This window comes from Diprion similis, chromosome 4 (assembly GCF_021155765.1).
Source record: "Diprion similis isolate iyDipSimi1 chromosome 4, iyDipSimi1.1, whole genome shotgun sequence".
NCBI classification, from domain to species: Eukaryota; Metazoa; Arthropoda; class Insecta; order Hymenoptera; family Diprionidae; genus Diprion; species Diprion similis.
The window spans coordinates 14291617-14312680 of NC_060108.1; the positions used below are offsets into that span (position 1 = coordinate 14291617).

Sequence of the window (21064 nt, forward strand, 5' to 3'; positions counted from 1 at the left end):
CTCATTCTCAACTCATCCCCCTTTTTTCCATCAGTACCCTAATCACCATTGCTACGTTAGCGTCAATTTCGAACGACCATCTGCGTAGTTTGAACGATTGAGGTCCATTACCACAATAATCAGCATTCGGACGCATCGGTGATGAAGGACGTGACTCGAAGATGGAGGAATAAGTATTTAATTAAATATATACACACGCACATACACACGCACCAATACACATATTATATGTATATATAATAGTGATCGCCTCCGTTATTTTTCCCAACTCTACAAACAGTTTGCCCATGATTCTTCTATCCCAGGTACGTAGCGATGGTACTGGCTGGTGTAGGGGTTTGTTCCCACCACGTGCGGGTGGCCGCCGTGGGGGGTCGTCGTCGTCGTCGACGTCGACGTCCCAGTCGACGAGTTCATCGTTCCGTGAGGGTGGCCGTGGCCGTGTCCGTGGAGGTGGACATGGACATGGCTCTGGCCGTGGTGAGGGGCGTGGATGTACTGAACGGGCGGTAGCGGTGGCTGGAGTTCGTGATACCGAATCATGTCGTGAGTCCTTTCTTCCCACGTCATCTCCGAATGGTGTTCGTTGCAGTGCCGCTTCCTGGCTCTCTCTGAGTCCTCGTTGTCGACGTCCTCGGTATCGTGCTCCTCGTCGTCATCCTCCTCGTCGTCCCCGTCGGTCATCCCGTATCTTAAAATGCCATTCAAAACCATCATTGTTACGCGGATTAACTTAGTGCTTGGTTAATTTTTACACAGTTTTATATATAGATGAGTTTTATAACCGGGAATATGTGTAGGTACCAACGTCTAGATATGGATCTCCGGTCTGACGAGGGGAGTAAAAATATAGGTATAGAGACTGGGAAAAACCCGACCCGCACGGCTTCCGGTCGAAACTCTACTAAGTAAATACCTTCATAAATGATACTCACGAGGAAAATCCTCATTCTGACAATGAGTTATACTACCGTATTATGATATACTACAACGGTCAAGAACTCAGCTAATGCATGCCACAAGCATTTGGCTTGAAGGCTTAGGAAACTAAACTAAAAATACAATTAACGTGTATCTGAACTTTCATCATTCACAAACGATTCGATCTTGACCTTCTATCAGATCTTTCAAGAATATTATTAACTAAACCAATCGACGATCAATCTCTAACAGCAGGTAAATAATGCAAAACGCTAATATTCGGTTATAACCGGTTTTCGCCCTCTTCCGACTGATCGTATCGTCACCTCAACGTCTTTGACTACTCGACTCATGCAACAACCTTGAGTAATACAGATTATTCAACCTCGACAAGTTTCACCAGGTGTAGTATAAAACAACTGAGCACCCACCTGTTGGGCAGCCACTGGGAGACCGTTGAGCACGGGGGCGCCAAGGCATACTGCATGTGGTGCAGAGCAGGGGGTGGTAGATACTGGTCCAACTCACTGCTCTCGACTTCGCACTCGTGTAGAGCAAGAGGCAGATTCAATCCGGCAACACCGCCCAGGGTATTGCTGAGGGTGGTGAGGTGTCCCTCCTCGACGGGCAGGCATTCGCCAACCTCGATGTACCGGAGGTCGACACCGCCGTGCTGCTGGGGACCTTCGCATGTGGCCGAAGAAGCACCCGAGGACTGATCGTGGTGGTAGAGCGGTATAGTGCTGTTGTTCTGCTGATGAGGATTTCCCTGCGCAACCATTCGTTTTGTGATAAGACCATCTCGCAGTGACGAGACAGGTGATTTTAAATATAGCAAAGCAGGGTGCTTACCTGCATGTTGGCGTAGTGCTGCTCTCTCGGCGTCGTCGGCGGAGTCAGCGGCGACAAACCCTGACGCGGTGTCGTCGGGGGCGAGGAGCTTATGCCGCTTTGGGGCGAGGTGGGACCCTGAAGTCCACCGACTGGGCTTCTGCTGTCCTCCTGCTTGAACGACGACCGGGATACGCTGAAGGTCACGTTGCTCTGACTCCTGGTTGGCGAATTGTCGCGTCCGCTGCTCCCGTTCTGTTTCCTACGTCGAGGCTGATACTTGTAATCCGGGTGTTCACGCTTGTGGATTACCCGAAGTCGTTCCGCCTCCTCGACAAAGGGCTTTTTATCCGATTCGGATAACAATCTGGAATTATACGTTTCGAAAATGATCGGTAAGTGCAATGTGATACTTTTCCTCTAATTCTTTCTGATCTGATATCGTGTCTTTAGAGTCCTCGCCACATCGCATGAAACGAGGAAGCTTCCCTATGCTACGCGAATTGATAGATGAATAAGTAGAGAAAGCACTGGTTTTTCGGGGTGAAAGGGTAAATGAAAGGGTAAATTAGGCTGAGCAAGTAGAAAAAGAAATGAATCTGTAGACAAATACAACAAGCGTATCGATTTTTTTTTTTTTTTTTTTTTTTTTTTGTCGAAGACTGATTCATCCGTGAACTCCATCGTGAACCTGAGGTGTATGTATAATACCACGTGATAAAGTTTGATATGGACCCGGGAATCACTGAGTGACTCCGAGGGCTTGTCGGTTTGACGTCTCGTGGTAATGACGACGAAGTCAGTCAGTCGGTTGGTGGGTCTGGTTAGTGTTCCTTGAATCTTGAACCACCGCGTGAGCTGGCATATATACCTACTATGTGCGTGCGTACATAGGCACATCCATCCTCGTTCACCGTGCCATACATATGGTACACCTACACACAAGTACCTCCATGTACACTCGAAGTATGCGTCGTTCATTCTCCGGCACAGCTTCAGGGCTGGGACTAGTTACGGTTAATGTTTATGCTCCAACTGGCTCGTAAACCCTTTAGCTGATAAGCTTTTCCGGTATGGCACGTTATATTATACCTCAAAGATTTGACAGAACGGTTGTGTGAATTTTTTAATACTGTCATTTTTTTTCGACACACAGACACGCGTATAAATGTAACCACGCAAACATATATTTTGTACAGATGCTGCGCGTATCCGTCTCGCGAATTGCAATATTCCGCATCAACGGTTGTTTGCACAAAATTGTACACGCGGTGATCAAAGCAGGGAAGAAAAAAACCGATTTACTTATCACCGCGATTTAACAGTACTGGCAACCTCTTGCAGCCCCTCTTTGGAGCTCGTTAGACTCTTCGTCGCGTCGTAATATTAGAGAGATTAATAATCATTACCTTCTAATCACACCGCTCTCCGCTTAGTATACGACGACTCATGCCGGAATGCAACTCTTGGAACAATTAACGTTTAATTATGGTACAAGATCGGGTAACGAGAATTGACGGGTTTAAGAGTTCAACACTCTTGAGAAGCGACTCGTTCCTTCCCCGTTTAGACAGGTATAATGGGGTCGGACCCTGAAGCCCGAGGAGTTCGGATAAGGAGGTTCAAATTATGACAAGGAGCAGCTCGGCCACCGAGGCGTCGCGGCGCTCGCTCGCTCGTTCGTTCGTTGTGTGACTCCTCCGTATAATAAGATGTGAAGTGCCAATGTGGTATGCATAGCCATAGAGATACTATACGGGGTCCATGCGCCGCGGGTCCTCGACTACGCTTATAAGTATTATATATTTCATCTTTAACGGATGTTTTGTCACTCTTAAACTCCATATGGTCAATGGACTTTGTCTTGGATTTTTCTTTTTTGTTACATCTTCTTTTTCTCTTTCTTGTATCTTCGTTCGGAAAGACGTACGGGGGTTACGATCAATCACGATATCTCAAGTTTCGCTGCCAGATGCGGCGCAGGGTCAGCTAATCTCGTCTTGCGCCCTATACGTTCTATATCTCAATTATAATTGTAACTGGGTATTATAATTTGTATATCCCGTGTTTGGTGTTCGATAGCACGCAGACAATCTTCATGAAGTTTTGTAATCCAAAGGAATGTTCATCTTCAACACTTCAAAACCGTTTTTGACCTGATTTTACGTATCGCATTCACATCAATTTTCAACGAAATATACCAGGCATCCAGCCGTAAATTTTAAAAGAATTATTCATGAATTTCGACATCCTATAGAAGTTATACCCTCGTACCCCTCTCTGAGCCTATAATCTCTTTCTATCCATACCAGATTTACTTGGTCAAATGGGGGGCTGTGATGATGGTGGATGTTTGCCCGAGATCTCTCGGCAAGTTAATGTCATACAGGTACACATAGATATACAGTAAAATTCACCTGACAGGGACAAGGGTGTCATTGTGGCCCTTGTGTGAATCGGAGAATATTGTAGCTCCGTTATGCGTAGAAGTGTTGAGGGACAGGGCGCAGGGATGCAAGTGGCATTATACATTGCATGCGTGTTGTGTGTACCTAAGCATATCCGTGTCACAGGAACTAACATCGTCGGCAGCTGCCGCACGAGCGGCTACGGATCGTTCGTGTCCGACGACACCGCGTTGTGCGCGTTTATACATCCTCTGCACCGACCCTCCCCTGCGGGCATAATCGCCAACCCTCAATATCTTCGTCGACAAATATTGTCCAAAAGTTGCACCTGGAGTCTTGAGTGTGGATGCAACAGGCATGCCTATACACTTCTGTGTACTTTCATGATCTTTGAAATTGTCAGCCGGTGGTTTTCTCTTGTCAACTATATTCCAAAGATTTGTGTAATTGGCTTTATGTAACGCGAGAATGTTTCACGTGTTTTTTCACGCATGTTTTCCGTACACAAAGTACCGGTTCTTTGACGGTAGAATGAGTCTGCGAATGCGCATACGCGGGAGTTAAAAGCTGTATTTTCTGTACTACGCGCATGCGCTGTCACGAACAAATCTGACATTACGCGAGCCTAACCTCAATTTCGTACTTTGTACGAAAAAACGCGTAACATACTCTTGTTATATAAAGTGTTGTGTGCAACAAGGAGGCAACCGTCTTTTCGCCTCGCATATTTGCAATATCTGCAAACTTACGCTCGGCCCAAGAAAAGACCAAGTTTGCTTCCTTGTTACACAATATACTATTGTTTAGTCGATATTTACGCGTGAAGGATTTAATTTTGTAAGTAAATTTAAATATTATAACTGAATAATGTAGTAATGTATGAAAAATGTTAAAAAAGCCTGACGCAATAAAATGTACGTAATGTATGGTCGATTCCGGTTCTACTCGCTGTATCTGATTTTGATAAAGGATGCGGAATGCCCCATACATGTGTGCTTAAGCACGGCAATTATCCTAGATGACTGCGGTACTGTTTGTTACGCCGCAGAAGAATGAGGCGCCGAATTGAATCGGTGCGATCATGATTGGGACCAATCACGGGCCCGGATCTGGACACGATCTATCGTGTCAGCGTCTCGGTGCGCCAAGATCTAACAGCACCCCCTGTAACGCGTGATGCCTATTAGCCATTGGGTGAATTTTTTTTCTCAATCAATTTTTCTCACCCACTTCATTTTGCTACTTGCATCTGCACTGGGTTTGAGGTATAAAAATGAGGTAAATGTGTGGAGGATACCAAGGCTACCGAGTGTATAAGGATTCCGAACGCAGCTAATATTGAGGCAAATTTGAAAACACCCCGCAGGCGTCGACTCTAAGATAAATTTCATGTTTGACATCACGTGCTAACAGGGTTTCGGCCATTTCGGGAGGTGCTAAATAATGACTTTTTAGAAGTGACGCGTGAACGATCCCGCGACGCCAGACCGGACTGAACCTCTAAGCCTCGCCACCCCGTCCGACGACCTATATTTACTGTTATAGGTTCTTTTACATCAATGCACCAACCGTCGATGCATCTTTCGGGTGATGTAGACGGGTTCGTTGCTCACCAGAATCAGGCCTCAACAATTAAAGTCGTACTAACGATACGTATTATACGTGTTATTTCCAAAGAAGGAAAATTTCCGCGGGGATTGTTACCGATTACCTACTCCAAATATATCTACATTGTTTAGGAGTGTACATTTAATGTGGTTATAATCTGTTTATTCATAAATGTGAATAATTCCATTATCAAGTATTACAGAATGAAGGATTGAGTAACTATGATTATTCATTCAACCTAGATATTACAACTAATGTCTTAAGATAGTAATTTCCAATTCACCCATCTCACTCCGTATATTCCGAACTGTCACTGCAATTGGTACTTCAGTCCAATTCAGGTGGTGGGGTTTTGGTTTTTAGACACTTGCAACGAGTGCTATGCTCAGAGTCAATATTTAGTCAGTGACGGGCAATAAGGAGTGATCTTAATATATATATATATATATATATATATATATTCGGATATACTTAACGCTCTTTCACATGCAGGTATTGTACGCATTTGCACTTGTGTGTATGAAAGAGGATAGCGGGGTGCCGTGATATCGGGCGAATTGAAATCACTCGCAGCGGGGGAGAAACGACGCGCGTCGTCGTAGTCGTCGGCGTCGGCTAATCGCGACGGAATACGCGGTTAGTCTCGTCTCGCCGGGGCTTCTCGTTAACGGGAGAAGATGTAATTGTAACCCTTCACCCCCCGCTGCACCCTACTCAACGTCCTTTATCACCTCGTCATGATAATCGTCAGGTTTATCGTTCAATGTTTTGCGCGTGTAAATTATTGCGGCACAAAATTGCTCTGGTAGTTGAAATTAATCAGTTCCGAAAAAATCAGAATTATCTTGAAACTTGAAATTTCGATCCCCACTTTCGGGTATTGAATCACCGTCAATTTCTTTGTATCTACTTTGTACTCCTGTTGTTATTTGCATCGCAGTTAACAGCTTCACACAGTACAAGCTGGTCAGCATAAATGACTTCGCGAATTTGTCTAATATACCATCGAACGGCGAAAATTGTTGTTCCTTGATTTATGAACGGAGTCTTAGACTCAACTTACCGCCACAGTTTCCCGAGAGTCTTGGACAACTCTGCGTTGTGGAGCTGCGGATACTGATCGGCGAGCCTTCTTCTCGCTGCCTGAGCCCAAACCATGAAGGCGTTCATCGGCCTCTTAACGTGGGCTGCTCGCTTGTCCCCGGAACCCCTGAAATTTCATACACGGACATACGTCATTACAGTGAGTAAAGTTAAGCGTAACGAATGCGAAATTATATCAAACCATGGAATGGGAAGGGTTGATTTGTGCCGTCCCTAATCAAAATCTTGTGAAATTTGTATACAAGAAGAAATCATTTGAATTATCACTCGCTCGATTAATTCACACTTTCATACAGAGTATGGTTATAAATATTCTATTTCACAAGTCTCTCTGAGGGGCGAAAAATGACCTAGATGGAGAGGATGCAGGAGCGTTTTTTTCGCTCGGCGCCCACCCTTAGGCTCTTAACCGCGTGGTCCAGCATCTCCTTCGTTTCTCCGAGAAGGACCCGGTCGGATTCTCGAACGCTATAGCTACACATGTATGGGTGAATGTATGTATGTTTTTATGTATGTATTGCATGTATGTATTAGAGGTGAGCTTAAAATAACACTGGTCGAGTGCGCCCGGGCGCACGGACGGCGTGCCCTTTGCTTATATACCTATACCATACGTATATGTATATACGAGATGACTTCATCAGAGTTCTTCAGCTCGTCATCTCTCGTGCAGCGTTTCTCGCGAGTTCTTTTCAACGCTTGTAAGATTTCGTTGCAGCCTGGCGTGTAATATCGCCTCGTTGCACGTTAAATTGTATTCTAGTTATAAAAGTATTATTAAACCGATTTTAAGACACCGGGGAATTTTTACAATTTGCAGGTAATTGTCTTTAGAAGCGTTGGTAACGATCGGTGCGTGAATTCTTCTTTATTATCAGTTGTTGCAGTTACGACTTTTTTTTTTATCCGATAGTAAATGCAGTCGGCTGCCGGAATCACGCCTCCCTCCCTCCCTCCCTCCCACCCCCCGAGACTCTTCTCTTTCTCCCCCGCGACGAGGCGCGTTCTACGCGCGCTTCGGTCTCTTTGAAACGAGCTGGGTGTGAAACTGGTGGGTAAACCTAAGCGGCAAGGAAATTAACACCGGACCTCTAACAGGACCCAACCGACTCGGTACATTACAGGTTTACCCAGATACGCAAAAATCTCTCCTCTTTGCACCTCATTTGCTTCCCAAAGATGCGTACCTACGTATGATATTGTACCTTTTTACATGTACGGTTATACGAGCGTATAACGTATCCACCTATGTACCCGACTGTATAATGATATGCACATTTGGTTATATCGTCTAATTTTCTACGCAATGTGCGTTATACGCCGCTTAAATATACCTATAATATGACGACGTGCAAATATGAATTCGAGAATTTATGATTCTAATTAAAAACGGAAATTTATCCAGAATTAGCATGGTCGTCGTGCAAAGCACGTGGTTTTGACAAAGTAATGGTCTTTTTCTATTTCAAGACTGGCATATGTTTCAGGGTTCAGGATGATACACAAAATATATGTTGGATGTGAAATTAATAATCACATTCATAACATCCATACACAGTCTTTGATGATATTTTTATTTCGCATCTACCTAATATGTCATGTCGTTCTTTACCACATCAATAAAACATCATGTCCTTTTTTACCCCATCAATAAATGTTGAAATTAATTTTACTGCGAGACGGTATGTTTAGATATGAACTGCTATTATTCATACTGTTCATATTATATCTGCATGTTGAAGTAGAGTGCATTATATGACATGTTTGTATAACGCGTATCCGTATGCATTACACGCTTATATTTGACTATTGTTCAGATTGTATCCCCGGAAACTCCACCGACGACTCCTTGTCTCTTGTTTTTTTTTCTGCTCTTTTTTACCCCTTTCTTTCTGTCTTTCCCTCCCCCCCTCCGGCCCTCCCGTTCTCACTCTCTCTCTCTCTCTCTCTCTTTCTCTCTTGACAGATTATAAAACGAATTCACCGCACAAAATTCCCATAGACCTCATGGGAATAAAAACAGTCGAAGCTATCGCCCCATCACCGTATCAGTAGAAATAAACATTGCACCCGTTGCCGCCCTTGATAACCCCCTCAGCCGTGCCGTGAAGATAAGGGACACCTATATAGCTCGGTACTTGGTACCGTAAGTTGAACACTTACACGTACATACAATATTTTACTCCATACAGTGCAGTCCGAAGCAGCGTGCGCGTGCTCGGCCCACATGGATAGGTATGTGGAAGTGGTGGTCACGGCGTAAACCTGGAAATTCGGGAGGATTCGTGGAGCCTGATTGAGAATTCGCATTTTTTTTCTAATGATAACGCAACCGAATTGGCACAAAGAGTCGATTTTATTCGTGTCGAAGGAATTCCCGAATAATTTAACGTATTTTTACGCCGTAATATTGATCTCAAATTTCGAACAATGACTATATCATTATTATCCACAGCTTCTATTGCGGATATAATTATCGTTCCACGCATCGTACGGATAAAGATAAGTTTCTTTCTTGGACAATCTATGTGATACCTGTATGTATAAGGAAGAGAGTCGAGGAATTCTGATAGTTCAGTCATCCGGAAGTCAGCGGGTTAAAAGTTATGAGAAAAAACGTATAAGAAAAGTAGAGGCAGAGAAGGAGCGAGCCGCTACGATCAGGTATACAAACGGTTCACACATACGGAAAATAATAAATAAATAAATAAATAGGTGTGTATGCGGCGGAATTAGTAAGGCTAGCCAAGCAGCGAGATTCGGCTGCCGGGGTCCCCGGCGAACCGTAATTCAATTACGCAGTCAAAGACGGAGTAAACATGAACGGTGGCCAGCTTGCGACCCACTCGTAAACCTATGAAATTTGGTAGAATTGAGTGGGCCAACCTTCCTGGGGAAGTAGACTCGTCAAAATTTGTCAGATTTCATTACCAACCGGTTGTCCGGGGTTCAAACTACACCGCTTCCCTGCGTCTATATAATACGCGTTAATACCTTCTCAACGTTTACCTATAACATGTTTCCAAAAGAATTCGGATCCACAGTTTTCGTCTCGAAGATCGCTTGCGCCACTTTACAATCCTGGCTAGATTTTTCCACCGAGTCTAATAATTCTCATGATTTGTTCATAGTCCGAATAGAACAATTCGATTTTATGGTATTGAATCGGAGAAAGAAGGCAGTGGTCGAACTGAAACCGGTTGCACCAATGATCATCGAAGTTTCTTGGTTGGCAACGTTACTTCGGGATGAGGGAACTACCTGCAGGTTGTGGATTGACATGATACGAGCGGTGGTTAATCAAGAGATCACAGCACTGCACTGTACGCAGAGCACGTGCTGGATATAGGTTGTTTGTAAAAAAGGTAATTGAAACAGTGTTTTCAACACCCGACGGCCAGGACTTGACTTGCTATACATACGATGCGGTGCGATGCGATGGTGACGAGCTCGAGATCGAGGGCTGGCCGAGTGGCGAGAGAATTTTTACCGAGCAATTACAAATACCAGATCACCACTCGGCGCCGTTCCGTCGTTGCATCATTCGCCAGGCAGACGACCGCGTTGTTATCAAATCGTTAAAATCAAACGACACTCGAGCGACTCGATTTATATACCGGTACACGCATTGCGAGTATGTCGCAGTTGACGTCGAACCCGCAGATCGTGGGATATTGGGTTATGGGTGTTACTATTAATTGAATTGATACGTTGGTACCATTTGTAGGTATCGCATTCTCACTTGTTAGCTGAGAGCAACAGATTTTTACCGCCTTCTTTGGACCAACTTCGACCATCGTCGCACTTGATGGTCGAAAACTTATAATCAACTGCAGGTTTTCAGTACAGTTGGGGCGCGTCTCAAATTCCCATTACCTTGTTACATGGGTTTGGTTTCAAGGCCTGAGAAGTTACAGATCATACCGATCTTCTCGTGAATTCGTTCACCAACTCATGTATTTATAAAGCGTTTTGTATAGGTATATGTCACATATTTTTGACCACCTTGCAAAATTTCACCACAAGCCTGGAGAGACCTGGATTGGAGGAATTATGGACTCTAATATGATGAAAGGAATGAAAGGAATTGCAAGGACTTTAGTTAAAGTTATTGTAATACTGGGCAGTTATAGGTAGATACACATTTGTGTACTCGTTCCTTCGAGCAGGTCCACGAGCTAGTTGAACCTGCGGTGCGTATAATGTCAGCGTAACATTATGTCATCCATTGTACTGTGCCCCGGGTTACACGTACGACAGTCGTACATAGACATATATCGATAGAGTATCATTTAACTAATTGTTGATAATTGTGGGACAAGGATTTTTTTTCCTACTCTTATCCGCAAGTCTTTCCCAGGCTGGGGAAACAAGCACGTCATAATTGAGTTAGCGGCGTTGAACCTCCCTTTGCCTCTCACACTACCGCTTACCCTGTGCGTCCTTTCCGCGTCTGTCCCGTAGTCTAAGCCCGCCGATTGCCTGCAGCGATTCAGAATATATACCTACCGTATATGTACTGTATGCACATATCCAGACGTGCAAATACACACGCGTGCGCGTAAATATATATTATACATATACACATTGATTAGCGTTACGCTAAGTGCACTTATCTATACATATACCTACGTAGGACACGCAGCATCGTGGTAGTACGCGGGTTTGCCAATGGCCAATGTCGTCTTATGGTTTCGCGTGTGCCGCGGTACGAGACACATGGGAATTTGTTGACGCATGGTCTAGGGCCTAGGCTTATCGTGTATGTTATGGTGGAGGTGGAGGTGGTGGGACGGCTAACTTTCAATATCCGACAGGCTCAACAGGTGGCCAGCATACCCGTGCGACTCGGGCGTGTGTATTGCTTCTAATGACACTGAAGGGATGCATGAATACATCAGGATACATCATCGTACGGTAGAAAAAAGAAAGGTTTTTCTTTTCTTTTCTTTTTTTTTCTCACTTTTGTATTCTATGGTCTGTAAGACAACTTTTTCAAAGTTCTTGCATTCCAGTCTGAATCACCACGACCACCCATGAAGACTCTGCCGATGGATCCTGGACGACAACTCTCGAGAAGAGTAGGTATTCCTGGGCAAAAACATCGAGGAGCTGATAGTTTCCAAATAACATAGAAGAGGTCAAAGTTTACCGATCGCCTACAGCGTATGACTAGCGGGAACTTGGGAGAGCGATAACTCGCGATACCCGCCGGCTCCAGCAGGCATACGTCCCTATAAACTCTGAAAGCTCCGATGATCGTGAGCCATGGTCACTCATCTTTGACCCCGTCTTGTCATGAAAACTATCTAATAAACCAGTTCCTTACCGATTTTTATACACAAAATATCTTTTGGTTTGTAACGAATCTACCCTACGTAGAAAAAAAACTACGAGGACACTGTGTATTTACCAGTCGTATTGCCAATTTATCGTACTTACATCGTCAGTGGCTGACTTTAAGAGTCTTGAATCGGTGAAATTGACGATTCTCGCAGAATAATTTATCACAAACAGCATGTCGTTCCGTCTTACAAAATCTCACGATTTTGCAACGTCTATTTCCAGAGAATAACCATCTCTAGCTTTCATTTCGCGTCTAACTATCGAATGTCTAATAATCAGGCTAACTTGGGGTGTTTTCTAGAGTGTTTTCCTCGTGACTTCGCGGGGTGGAGAATAATTAAATTTGTAATAAAACTCTCGTTGCGTGGGTATTTAGGTGCATGCCAGCCTGCAGTGCAGCACAGGGTATATCCCGTAGTTCAGTGACACTAGACGTTGCGAGATAAACGGACGCTGCAGTACCGCGTTACTGACCCTGCTTTAACAACGCGATAGCAACGCGATAGGGTTGACGGATACATAATGACCCGTAGTACGTACATACTTGATTATAGAGTCTGTGCAGTGCATGCGGCATCTTAGACGACGGGTGCGAACATGTCCGAGTGCAACGTACACGATGAACCACACATCGTGATTGGTACACAGACAATGCGACGGTTGGGCTTGGTGTTGCAGGATATTTGCGTGGAAAAGAGTAATTCGATTTTCGCAGAGTGAACAATGGCTTGCAAAACTTACTTGGTGGCAACAGGTACCAGCGTCCAGTCGTACCCCTTCAGAACTTTGGCAACTGCAGCGCTGATTCCCTCGCCTCCGTTCACTCCACCGATTCCTGGACCATTGTTATTGTTGTTGTTACTGTTGCTGTTATTGTTGTCGTTATTGTTGTTATTGTTACCGAGGACAGGGGTGGAACTGGCGCTGACAGAATTTTCCATCCCTGTCGTGGGTGCTCCCGATGATTCACCCATGATTTCGTTCATGTTACCAATCCTCCGGATCCCAAGAACGTCGCGTATAATCGGTTGGTTGAACGGACAAATCACTTCGCCTATTATTATACAGAACCACTTTATCCCAAGGGGAATGTGCGAGGAACGATTCTTACTTTCAATCACAATCGTGTCGAACTATGTCTCAACGGTATTCCGTTTCGGCATATCACGTCACGGTTCACTCGTTAAAATCTCTTTGTCGTATACAGCCGGTGGTTATATTCACGGGCTTTAACAGCGCGCGTTCAGTCAACTTTTCACCCAACAAACTTTCGGGTATTGTTCAAACGATCTCACGTAGGTCTGCAGGCTCTCGTTAACCGATGCACAAGTCTTTAGGTACCGTTCACCGATCATTATAATACAACTGTACAATGTGCGTGAACGATACTTCTCATCGTCAGGGTGACCGCCGCCGCCGTCGCCGCGGAATAAAATTCCTCTGAACGCGGAATTATATATACTTGTTCGAAAATCGCGTGTACGTATATTTTTTACGGAACTGATTCTTTTTTCCTGCAATTTTCTGATCCCTTTCGCCGTTTCGTCTGGCGAACAATCGTCAACGCGCGATGGCGGTAAAATTTCAAATCTCCGAAACTGAACAACTTGAAGAGTTTCTATCCCAGCGGCAGGACCGCTGCTCTAGTGGATCGTGTAAAACGTTCCGAGCTCAAGTGCGGTGGTGTAACGTCGCCCCGGGGCGCCTCCACCACGAGGCCTTTTCGGAGGCGGAGTCTGCCGTCGGTTTTATATATACCACCGACACTTGTTGCTTCCTGAACCGCCGCGTTCCTCCTCACCTCTTGCGCCGTGCTTCATTTCTCTCATTCCGTCATCTCCTTCTTCCTCGCTACTTCGGATCTCGCATCTCGTTTCTTACTCACCGGAGCGAGGTATCCATCGCCATTTTATTTCTACCCACTCTCTCAGTCTCCTTGTCTCTCCTCTTCTCTTTTCAACTTGTGCGAAAAGTACGTTGTGTAAGGTATATTCCACAGGTGAGTAATTTGCCAATTTGATACCACGAGGTGTGTCAGAAATGATTTGGCGATTTGAAGACCGCTGTGCTCTGGAAAAAGAAAGAACGTACAGGTATGCATTAAGTATTATATACATATGTAATGGTTTCCACACGTTCATGCCAAAATTTCGCGAGCTCCGCCAAGAGCGAATTTTTCGTACACTCGATTATATCCTTCTCTCTTCTTCTCTCTCGATAAATATCTATATATTTTGTCCCAAGCTGGATACTGGGAAGTCAGAGCTAGGGTTGCCATGGTTACGATATCCTCCAAGTCTGTGGCCAATCGGGTTATTTCTGGCTCCTCCTTCTCCCAACTCCACTTCAGTGCCCCCCACCTTCCACTCTCTCTTCCTCTCGCCTCTCTCTCGCTCCTTTCCAATCTCCCTCTCCTCCACGGACGCATCGTGTATGTTTGCCTTGGCGCTGCCCTCCGATTGGTTAATGGGGTCTATAATTATGACGTCACCTTCGCAGCGCACCTAATCCAGCACAGTTTTATTTTAACACTCGCCGTTCCAAGTTATAAACGTTCGTCAATCGCTATCGACGGACTGGTTTTGGAACCGGGGAAATGCCTCAGGGATCAGAGAACCAAAGTCGAGAAGCTAAATCGCGATTTGTAGCCAGACTACATGGACCGTTTTCGTCCTTACCAATATGTAGTTCAGCCGGTTGGTAGAGGGTCTCAAAAAGCTGAGATTTTTACTGTAAAATTTAAAGTCTAATAACACGAGTCCTTGCACTTCTACTGCGAATTATTTTGAACAGGCTCAACAAGTATTTACCTACAGGATTTTGGGTTTTGGGGACTTTCAACCCCTTTGATACATCTAACAGTTTTACTTTGTATTTAGGGACGTTCGATGGACCAGCATGCGCTTTAGGCCCCCTGCATGTTATACGCCAGGGGAGACGCAAATAGGGTTTCCAATTAAGGACCTAACAAGGCCCACGTGGGAGCGGGAAGAAAGTTGCGGAAATATGGAAGCGATGAGGCCTCGGTTCAGTGACTCCGGTCAAGATCCGATTCTTTTTGATCTGCCCGCACAGCATCCGCACGAAATAGGCACGCCCAAGCATCTGAGCAATGACTCTTCAATATAGTTCACGTTTTACATGTAGGTATATCTATATTACGATTCAGGCGAGCACCGAAGTCGTGATTTATATATTCGTCCTTGCCCAATCGCCTCCGCCTTGTTCTCGGCATGGCTACGAATTTCATATTTTCACCGTGTACGCGCAATTTCAGGCTGGTGAAAAGTGTTTGATGGAATCATAAAAAAAAAGTCGCCGCATCACGTAATGCAAGGACATTAATTTATTTTCAAGATTATTGCGACGCCGTCTTACTTCCGAGAATATATCACTCGCCCCGAGATCAGGGACCCCAAACCCGACCTCCGGGAGTCTGCCGGACCCCGTAGTGGATAATCTCGTGATGATCCTGCAGGGATGATCGGTCAAATAATGTGGCACGCGTTTCAAAGTTAAATACCAGTCGCCAACGTCGTAGGGCCGCGTTATTCTCCTTTCGAGAACTCTTCGCTTTTCTCCTCACGGTGCAACGTGGTGTAGAAGAATGGCTGATCAGCCGGTCTCTTTAGCTGAATTGAACGAATATCAACGCACAGAAAACTTCGTGCAAGCTGTCAAGCCTTGATTTTTCCATTTTCATCCCATACCGAGTATGAAATTCGGTATTCAATGATTTTTATCGTTTATAAATACGGTTCTCACAGTCAGATTTTCTTTTTCAGTAATGGAAATTCCAGGTCTACATGAGCGTTTATGAAACAAGTTGGGGACCGTTTTTGCCCAGGTAATTAGCCGCAGCCTACTTACGCTACATTGCTACACGGAATGGATAAGCCGATCCACGAGTGTTTACGTCCGTGGTCGATATGACGTTGCAGAATGCTTGCTACAGCCGTACTCTCTTGGGGGTCCTGGTCGTGGGCCCACCTCCCGGGGGACAACATGTGTCGGTATCCCTCGTTCCCGACGCCGCCTCGATCCCGCCGCGCACGACCGACTCTTTCAAGTACCCGACGCTGAACCGTCGCCGCCGACGACGACGACGATTGTCCCGTGCTGCATGCAATATCCGTATACCACCTACACGCGTGTAGTTCAGTGACGTTACATCTACACGGATAGTGGTCGTACAACAACCGGAGAACCCCGTTGACCAACCCTTCTATCATTTGCCGGTGTTCTTACGCCGTCGAGATCTGGACCATAACAATCGTGGTCCTCCGGGGAAAAAGCGTCGATGACAGTGTAGTGAAAGACAAGATTTATCGCCCTTTTTGTCAAGCTTCCGTTATGAAAAGTTGAGCAGCCATTCCCAAGAGTCGCAGCTGGCTCGTTTTGGAGCGGATTAGTTTTAGGATACACTGTGTAAGTTGAAATGTGCAAATGTGAAAATTTGCTAAATTCAAGGTTTTACCGAGATTTTTGAATTTGTGACATGATTGGTCGAACCTGAGCCAGTTACAAACTGCCCCGTCAAAATTTATTTAAAGATTATCGCGCACCCGGCGATACAGACGTCTCTGCGCACCCTGTCCCATTTCTATCGTTGAAAATACTATATAGAAGCTTCACCAAGGCGTACGGTGAATAATAACAGCAGATATTCCCAGCCCTATCGACACCATGATTCTCACCTGCTGCCTGCAGGTGTACCTACGTGGGTAGCTCGAATCATTTCGTGGTGTAATGTAGCTCGCTTCGTATATATTTACGGTACAAACACACGAATATGTGAGTTTATGTACTTTTGCATATCTACATATATATATGATATATACACGATGTCCCTAGAATTCCTATCTACGACAACATTCATGCCGGGACGACATGGCGACACACCTGTTGAACGTCTGGACTTGTCGTGGATAATTTTACAAGCTAATTTCAAACTCATTCCTATCTTGTAGATTAAAAAAATTAGCACTCCAGAGCTGTACCGATAAATGAGACGACACCTGATTTGGTCCGGTGAAAAACTTATTATTATAATTTTCGTTTCTTGGTTAATTTCAAATTGTAAAACTGATGGGAATCTAATTGTAAAGGTATTTTTCATAGCTGCAGGCTCCTCTCCTCGAAACATTCTCGGGATTACGTTTGAGTTTTGACGTGAAAAAGTCAAGTTTAAATAAATAAATAAACGTCCATTATACCAACAATCGTATTTATTCTGTCCAGAGGGATGCAAAGGTTAGCAAAGGTTACTTGTGCACCAGCATCGAACAATTAGTGTATATTATTCGATGGGGTTGAGCGCAAAATCACATACTGGCGCCACGTGCGTCTGGTCTGGATGTTTACCAGCTCACGGAGAGTAAATCCTCCGTTCCTTTCCTGGTGCCTCCTGCGCCGCCGACTCGCCATTAAGTCAATATTATTGTTCACTGGCTAAAAGTAAATTCGGTCATTCCTCAAGATAACAGTCGAGTGCCGATCGAGGATAAAGATATAATGGATCATTCCTCCGTGCACAGTATGCCTACCCATGTTTATATTCATGTACACCCTCATCACCCGTATAGCTACCAGATACTAACGAATTTAACTCAACATCCGTCACGTATGGATTTCTTTCTCACACACTCGTCGACCTAGACCTGCAATTGATATTCCCGTCAGTTTTGATACATCAACTGAACGTCAAAATTGGTGTCTCAATGCATTGTATATTGTGTATACACACTTTGAAGCGAGGATGAGAATCAAGCCCTATCATACGTGTCAAGATTGACGTGCCAGACGCGTTGCCGTTGCCTGGATCCATGGCTAACGATTCCGTTGTCTCATAGGTAAGGAAAAACTTACAGGATAGAGCTTCGTAATCGCAAGGAAATGCGACGTACTCCCGCAAACGATACAACCAGTATCTGTATAGACTTTCTTCTGGGACACTGTTTCAAATTTCGATTACAAATGGCTTTTCCGAGGGCTGTTTTCACTGTCAGAATAACCAGTTTTTCCCGACGGCAAGCTAACTGTCCATACATGCGTGCCAAACTCGACCAAGTTTTCCCGAACAGAGGCCTAAGAGTCCCATTCCATACGCAATTCCGAACAAAAAAATTCCAAAGCATTTTCGTTTAACGCAGAAATAAAGAAATGGCATGGATTCCACGAAATGTAATTCGTACAGAATCCCTCTTTAGTCTTCGATATTTGGAGATATATACGTAAACGTCTAAATCGAGCAGGGCACCCCCATAAATTCTGCACATAGTTGCAGACTATCAGTTAACATGTGATCTAGCATATTCGAGCGGAATATGTAATATAAAAACGAGGAACATTGTCGATTATAGATCATCGATGCCATATCGCTCCGTCCTACGATTGCAATAGTATAACGTAGTACGAGTATGACACCCTGTTACCAACACATACATATAAGAATTAGGAAGTGACGCAGGAAGAGACGTTTGACACCCTTTCTTCGGCTTTCTTCTAAAACCGACAATTTTCAGGATAAAGAATTAAAACCGGGTGACTCGAGTGACAGATACACGTGTCCGGGCGTATATTTTTCATGGATCCTCACGCGTGAGCTCGTAAGTGATGAGCGCCCTGAGTCTTGCTACGTGGAGCCTTGGGGCTTTGATGTTTCCGCACAAAGACTGCCTGCACGCCCGGCAGTGACCGTGGCACCGTATACGATATAGCGATATACGCGCTTCGAGTTACACGGACACATACATGCACGCATACACGCACGCACGCACGCATGCACCAAGGGTGGACGTATCCACGCGTATCTACTGTGCGTATAACACGCGGGCGCATCCCTGTCGCGTGTATATTCGTATGGGTATGCATATATTGTGCCGCGATGTATGGACCACTGTACTCGCTAGCTCATTCATTCATTAAATTAGTTGTATAATTAGGCACTGCGCATATATTACTGTATGCGCATGTGTGGGTCCGTATAACTAAGGCTAAAATGGCGATGCGCCTGCACGCGGTAGCCTCTTGCTGCACTTTGTCCTAGAATATCCATCTGCTCTGAATGTCTCTTACGCATTCGTGTACCTAGAACACTACCGCGAGTTTACGCTTTTACTAGTTTCTCGGTAAACGAGCCGAGGAGAAAATTTTACTTCGAGTGTAGTAAAGGTATGCAATTTTTTAACCACACATTTACAGATTTAGATCATTTGCGAAAATGTAAACTGAAAGTTTCAGCGACTTTTAGAATCGGCGCCGTTTCTGGCTCGTATTTCTTTGCACTCTCGTATTCCTTGCATGGGATGAATTCGGCAAGATTAGATTTTTTTTTCTCTATAATTGGTCGATTTTAAACAAATTCGACTTCTAATATGTATATATTGAGAAGAAATTCGTCCATTTTTGGTAAATCAAATTTAATTATTTAATTAGTAAAAATTGAGGTTTTTTTTTCATCTTTTCAACACTTTTGCCGAGGTACAATTTAATGTCAAAGGGTATAACATCTTGGATTATTTAAATATTTATTTATTCGATCTGGTATATCTTAAATCAATATAAGAATACTAAGAGGAGTAAATTTTCTTGGTTCTAAAGACTCGTAAGTTCAAAATTATCCTACAAACATCTGAAAATTACCCAGCATCAGATGACCCTGTTTACTTCAGCTCATCCCAAGCTATTTATTTTTCATGATAATCTATTCCCAGAATCGTTTAAAAGTGTTTCTCACTTACGTAATGAAAATTGATGGAGAAAAAAAAGTTTGAACTGAAGAAAAGAAATACTCGACACCTGCAGGAATTTTGGTGCCAGGTAAGAGCCTAACCAGGATTGTGCGCCCACGCTGTCTCCGCGATCAACGCGTGCTGTGTACGTATGTGGACATGCAGGAGAGCCAGGACGATGGACGATGAAGAGACTCCCACTCCCCTGCCCCCACCCCACTTGCCTCCGGAGAGGTGGTCCACAGGGTACAGCCGACCGCCTCCGCGATCTCTCATCTTCCATCTCCTGGTGGCAGTGTCTCTCAGTGCGCGAGGCCGATCCCCTCGCAGCTGCCAACCGCGTCCAATTTCGTCCTCCGAGTGCGAATCCCGATTAATATTTGATACGCGAGCTAATCGACGCGTTGATGATTGCATCGGTCACTCGGTTATTCATTCACCATGAAACGTTGGTCGGCCTGAAGCGAAAATCTATCGGGGCGATCGTTGATGGGCGAAATGGGCAATCTGGCCTGTAGATCAGATTACGCATAAATTATTCCATGTAAAAATATAAATTTATCAGTAGTCGTCAAGCGCAAGACAAATTATACAGCGACGTTAAATTTCATTGGAGAATCTCGTTCGCTGATACGGTGAAATGAATGCACGTGGGTATAGGAGTATGGCACGGATCTTTCAAATATACATTGCTAACTGATTGTGGGTGCAGAGAATTAATGAGCGAGTTAACAGATACTGGAGTAGACGTGTGTCTGTGATTACTATGCCCCGTTCGCGTTACATTCCGTTACGGGGATGATAATGACTCGCCGAGATTCCCGCATCGCCGTGAATTAAACTCGTCGTTTCAGAGGATCAGGTTGTGATGAATCGTGAATACGTTTAGGGGGAAAATGAATGCTTAAATAACAGTAAAATAAAATAATCTGACGATTTCTCGTCGCGTGGCTGATTATTAAGTTGGAAGCGCGCCTGCGCGCTCGCTATAGGTATACATATATATATACATATATGTGTGTGTGTGTGTGTGTGTATGTGCGATGTGAGCAGTTGTGTGTTACACAGGGTCTTAACTTACCTTCGCGAATTAAAACGGGCTCCAGCAAATTT

General features: G+C 44.6%; 2 protein-coding genes across 2 annotated transcripts in view; one reads left to right on the forward strand and one right to left on the reverse strand.

Annotated features, from left to right (window-relative positions):
* Nucleotides 1-13651, reverse strand: LOC124405588 (transcription factor Sox-9-B-like). The gene is made up of 5 exons (XM_046880615.1): nucleotides 12960-13651; nucleotides 6832-6978; nucleotides 1774-2119; nucleotides 1353-1690; nucleotides 1-691 (listed from the first exon to the last, which is right to left on the reverse strand). Exons 1-5 carry the CDS (start codon nucleotides 13202-13204, stop codon nucleotides 271-273), a joined length of 1497 nt encoding a protein of 498 aa, XP_046736571.1. The 5' UTR covers nucleotides 13205-13651; the 3' UTR covers nucleotides 1-270.
* Nucleotides 2126-21064, forward strand: part of LOC124405589 (transcription factor SOX-9-like) — a 27994-nt gene continuing 9055 nt past the window's right edge. The window contains exon 1 of the mRNA XM_046880617.1: nucleotides 2126-2147. Coding sequence (XP_046736573.1) covers nucleotides 2141-2147 — 7 coding nt within the window. The 5' untranslated portion in view covers nucleotides 2126-2140. The remainder of the gene's footprint in view (nucleotides 2148-21064) is intronic.

Excerpts from the sequence above, each read along its gene's own strand:
- LOC124405588 (XM_046880615.1), bottom strand. The coding sequence starts at position 13,204 with ATGAACGAAATCATGGGTGAATCATCGGGAGCACCCACGACAGGGATG. Across the intron at positions 2,120-6,831 it reads ACTCTCGGGAAACTGTGGCG|ATTGTTATCCGAATCGGATA; the intron begins GTAAGTTGAGTC and ends GTATAATTCCAG. Across the intron at positions 692-1,352 it reads TCCCAGTGGCTGCCCAACAG|ATACGGGATGACCGACGGGG; the intron begins GTGGGTGCTCAG and ends TGGCATTTTAAG.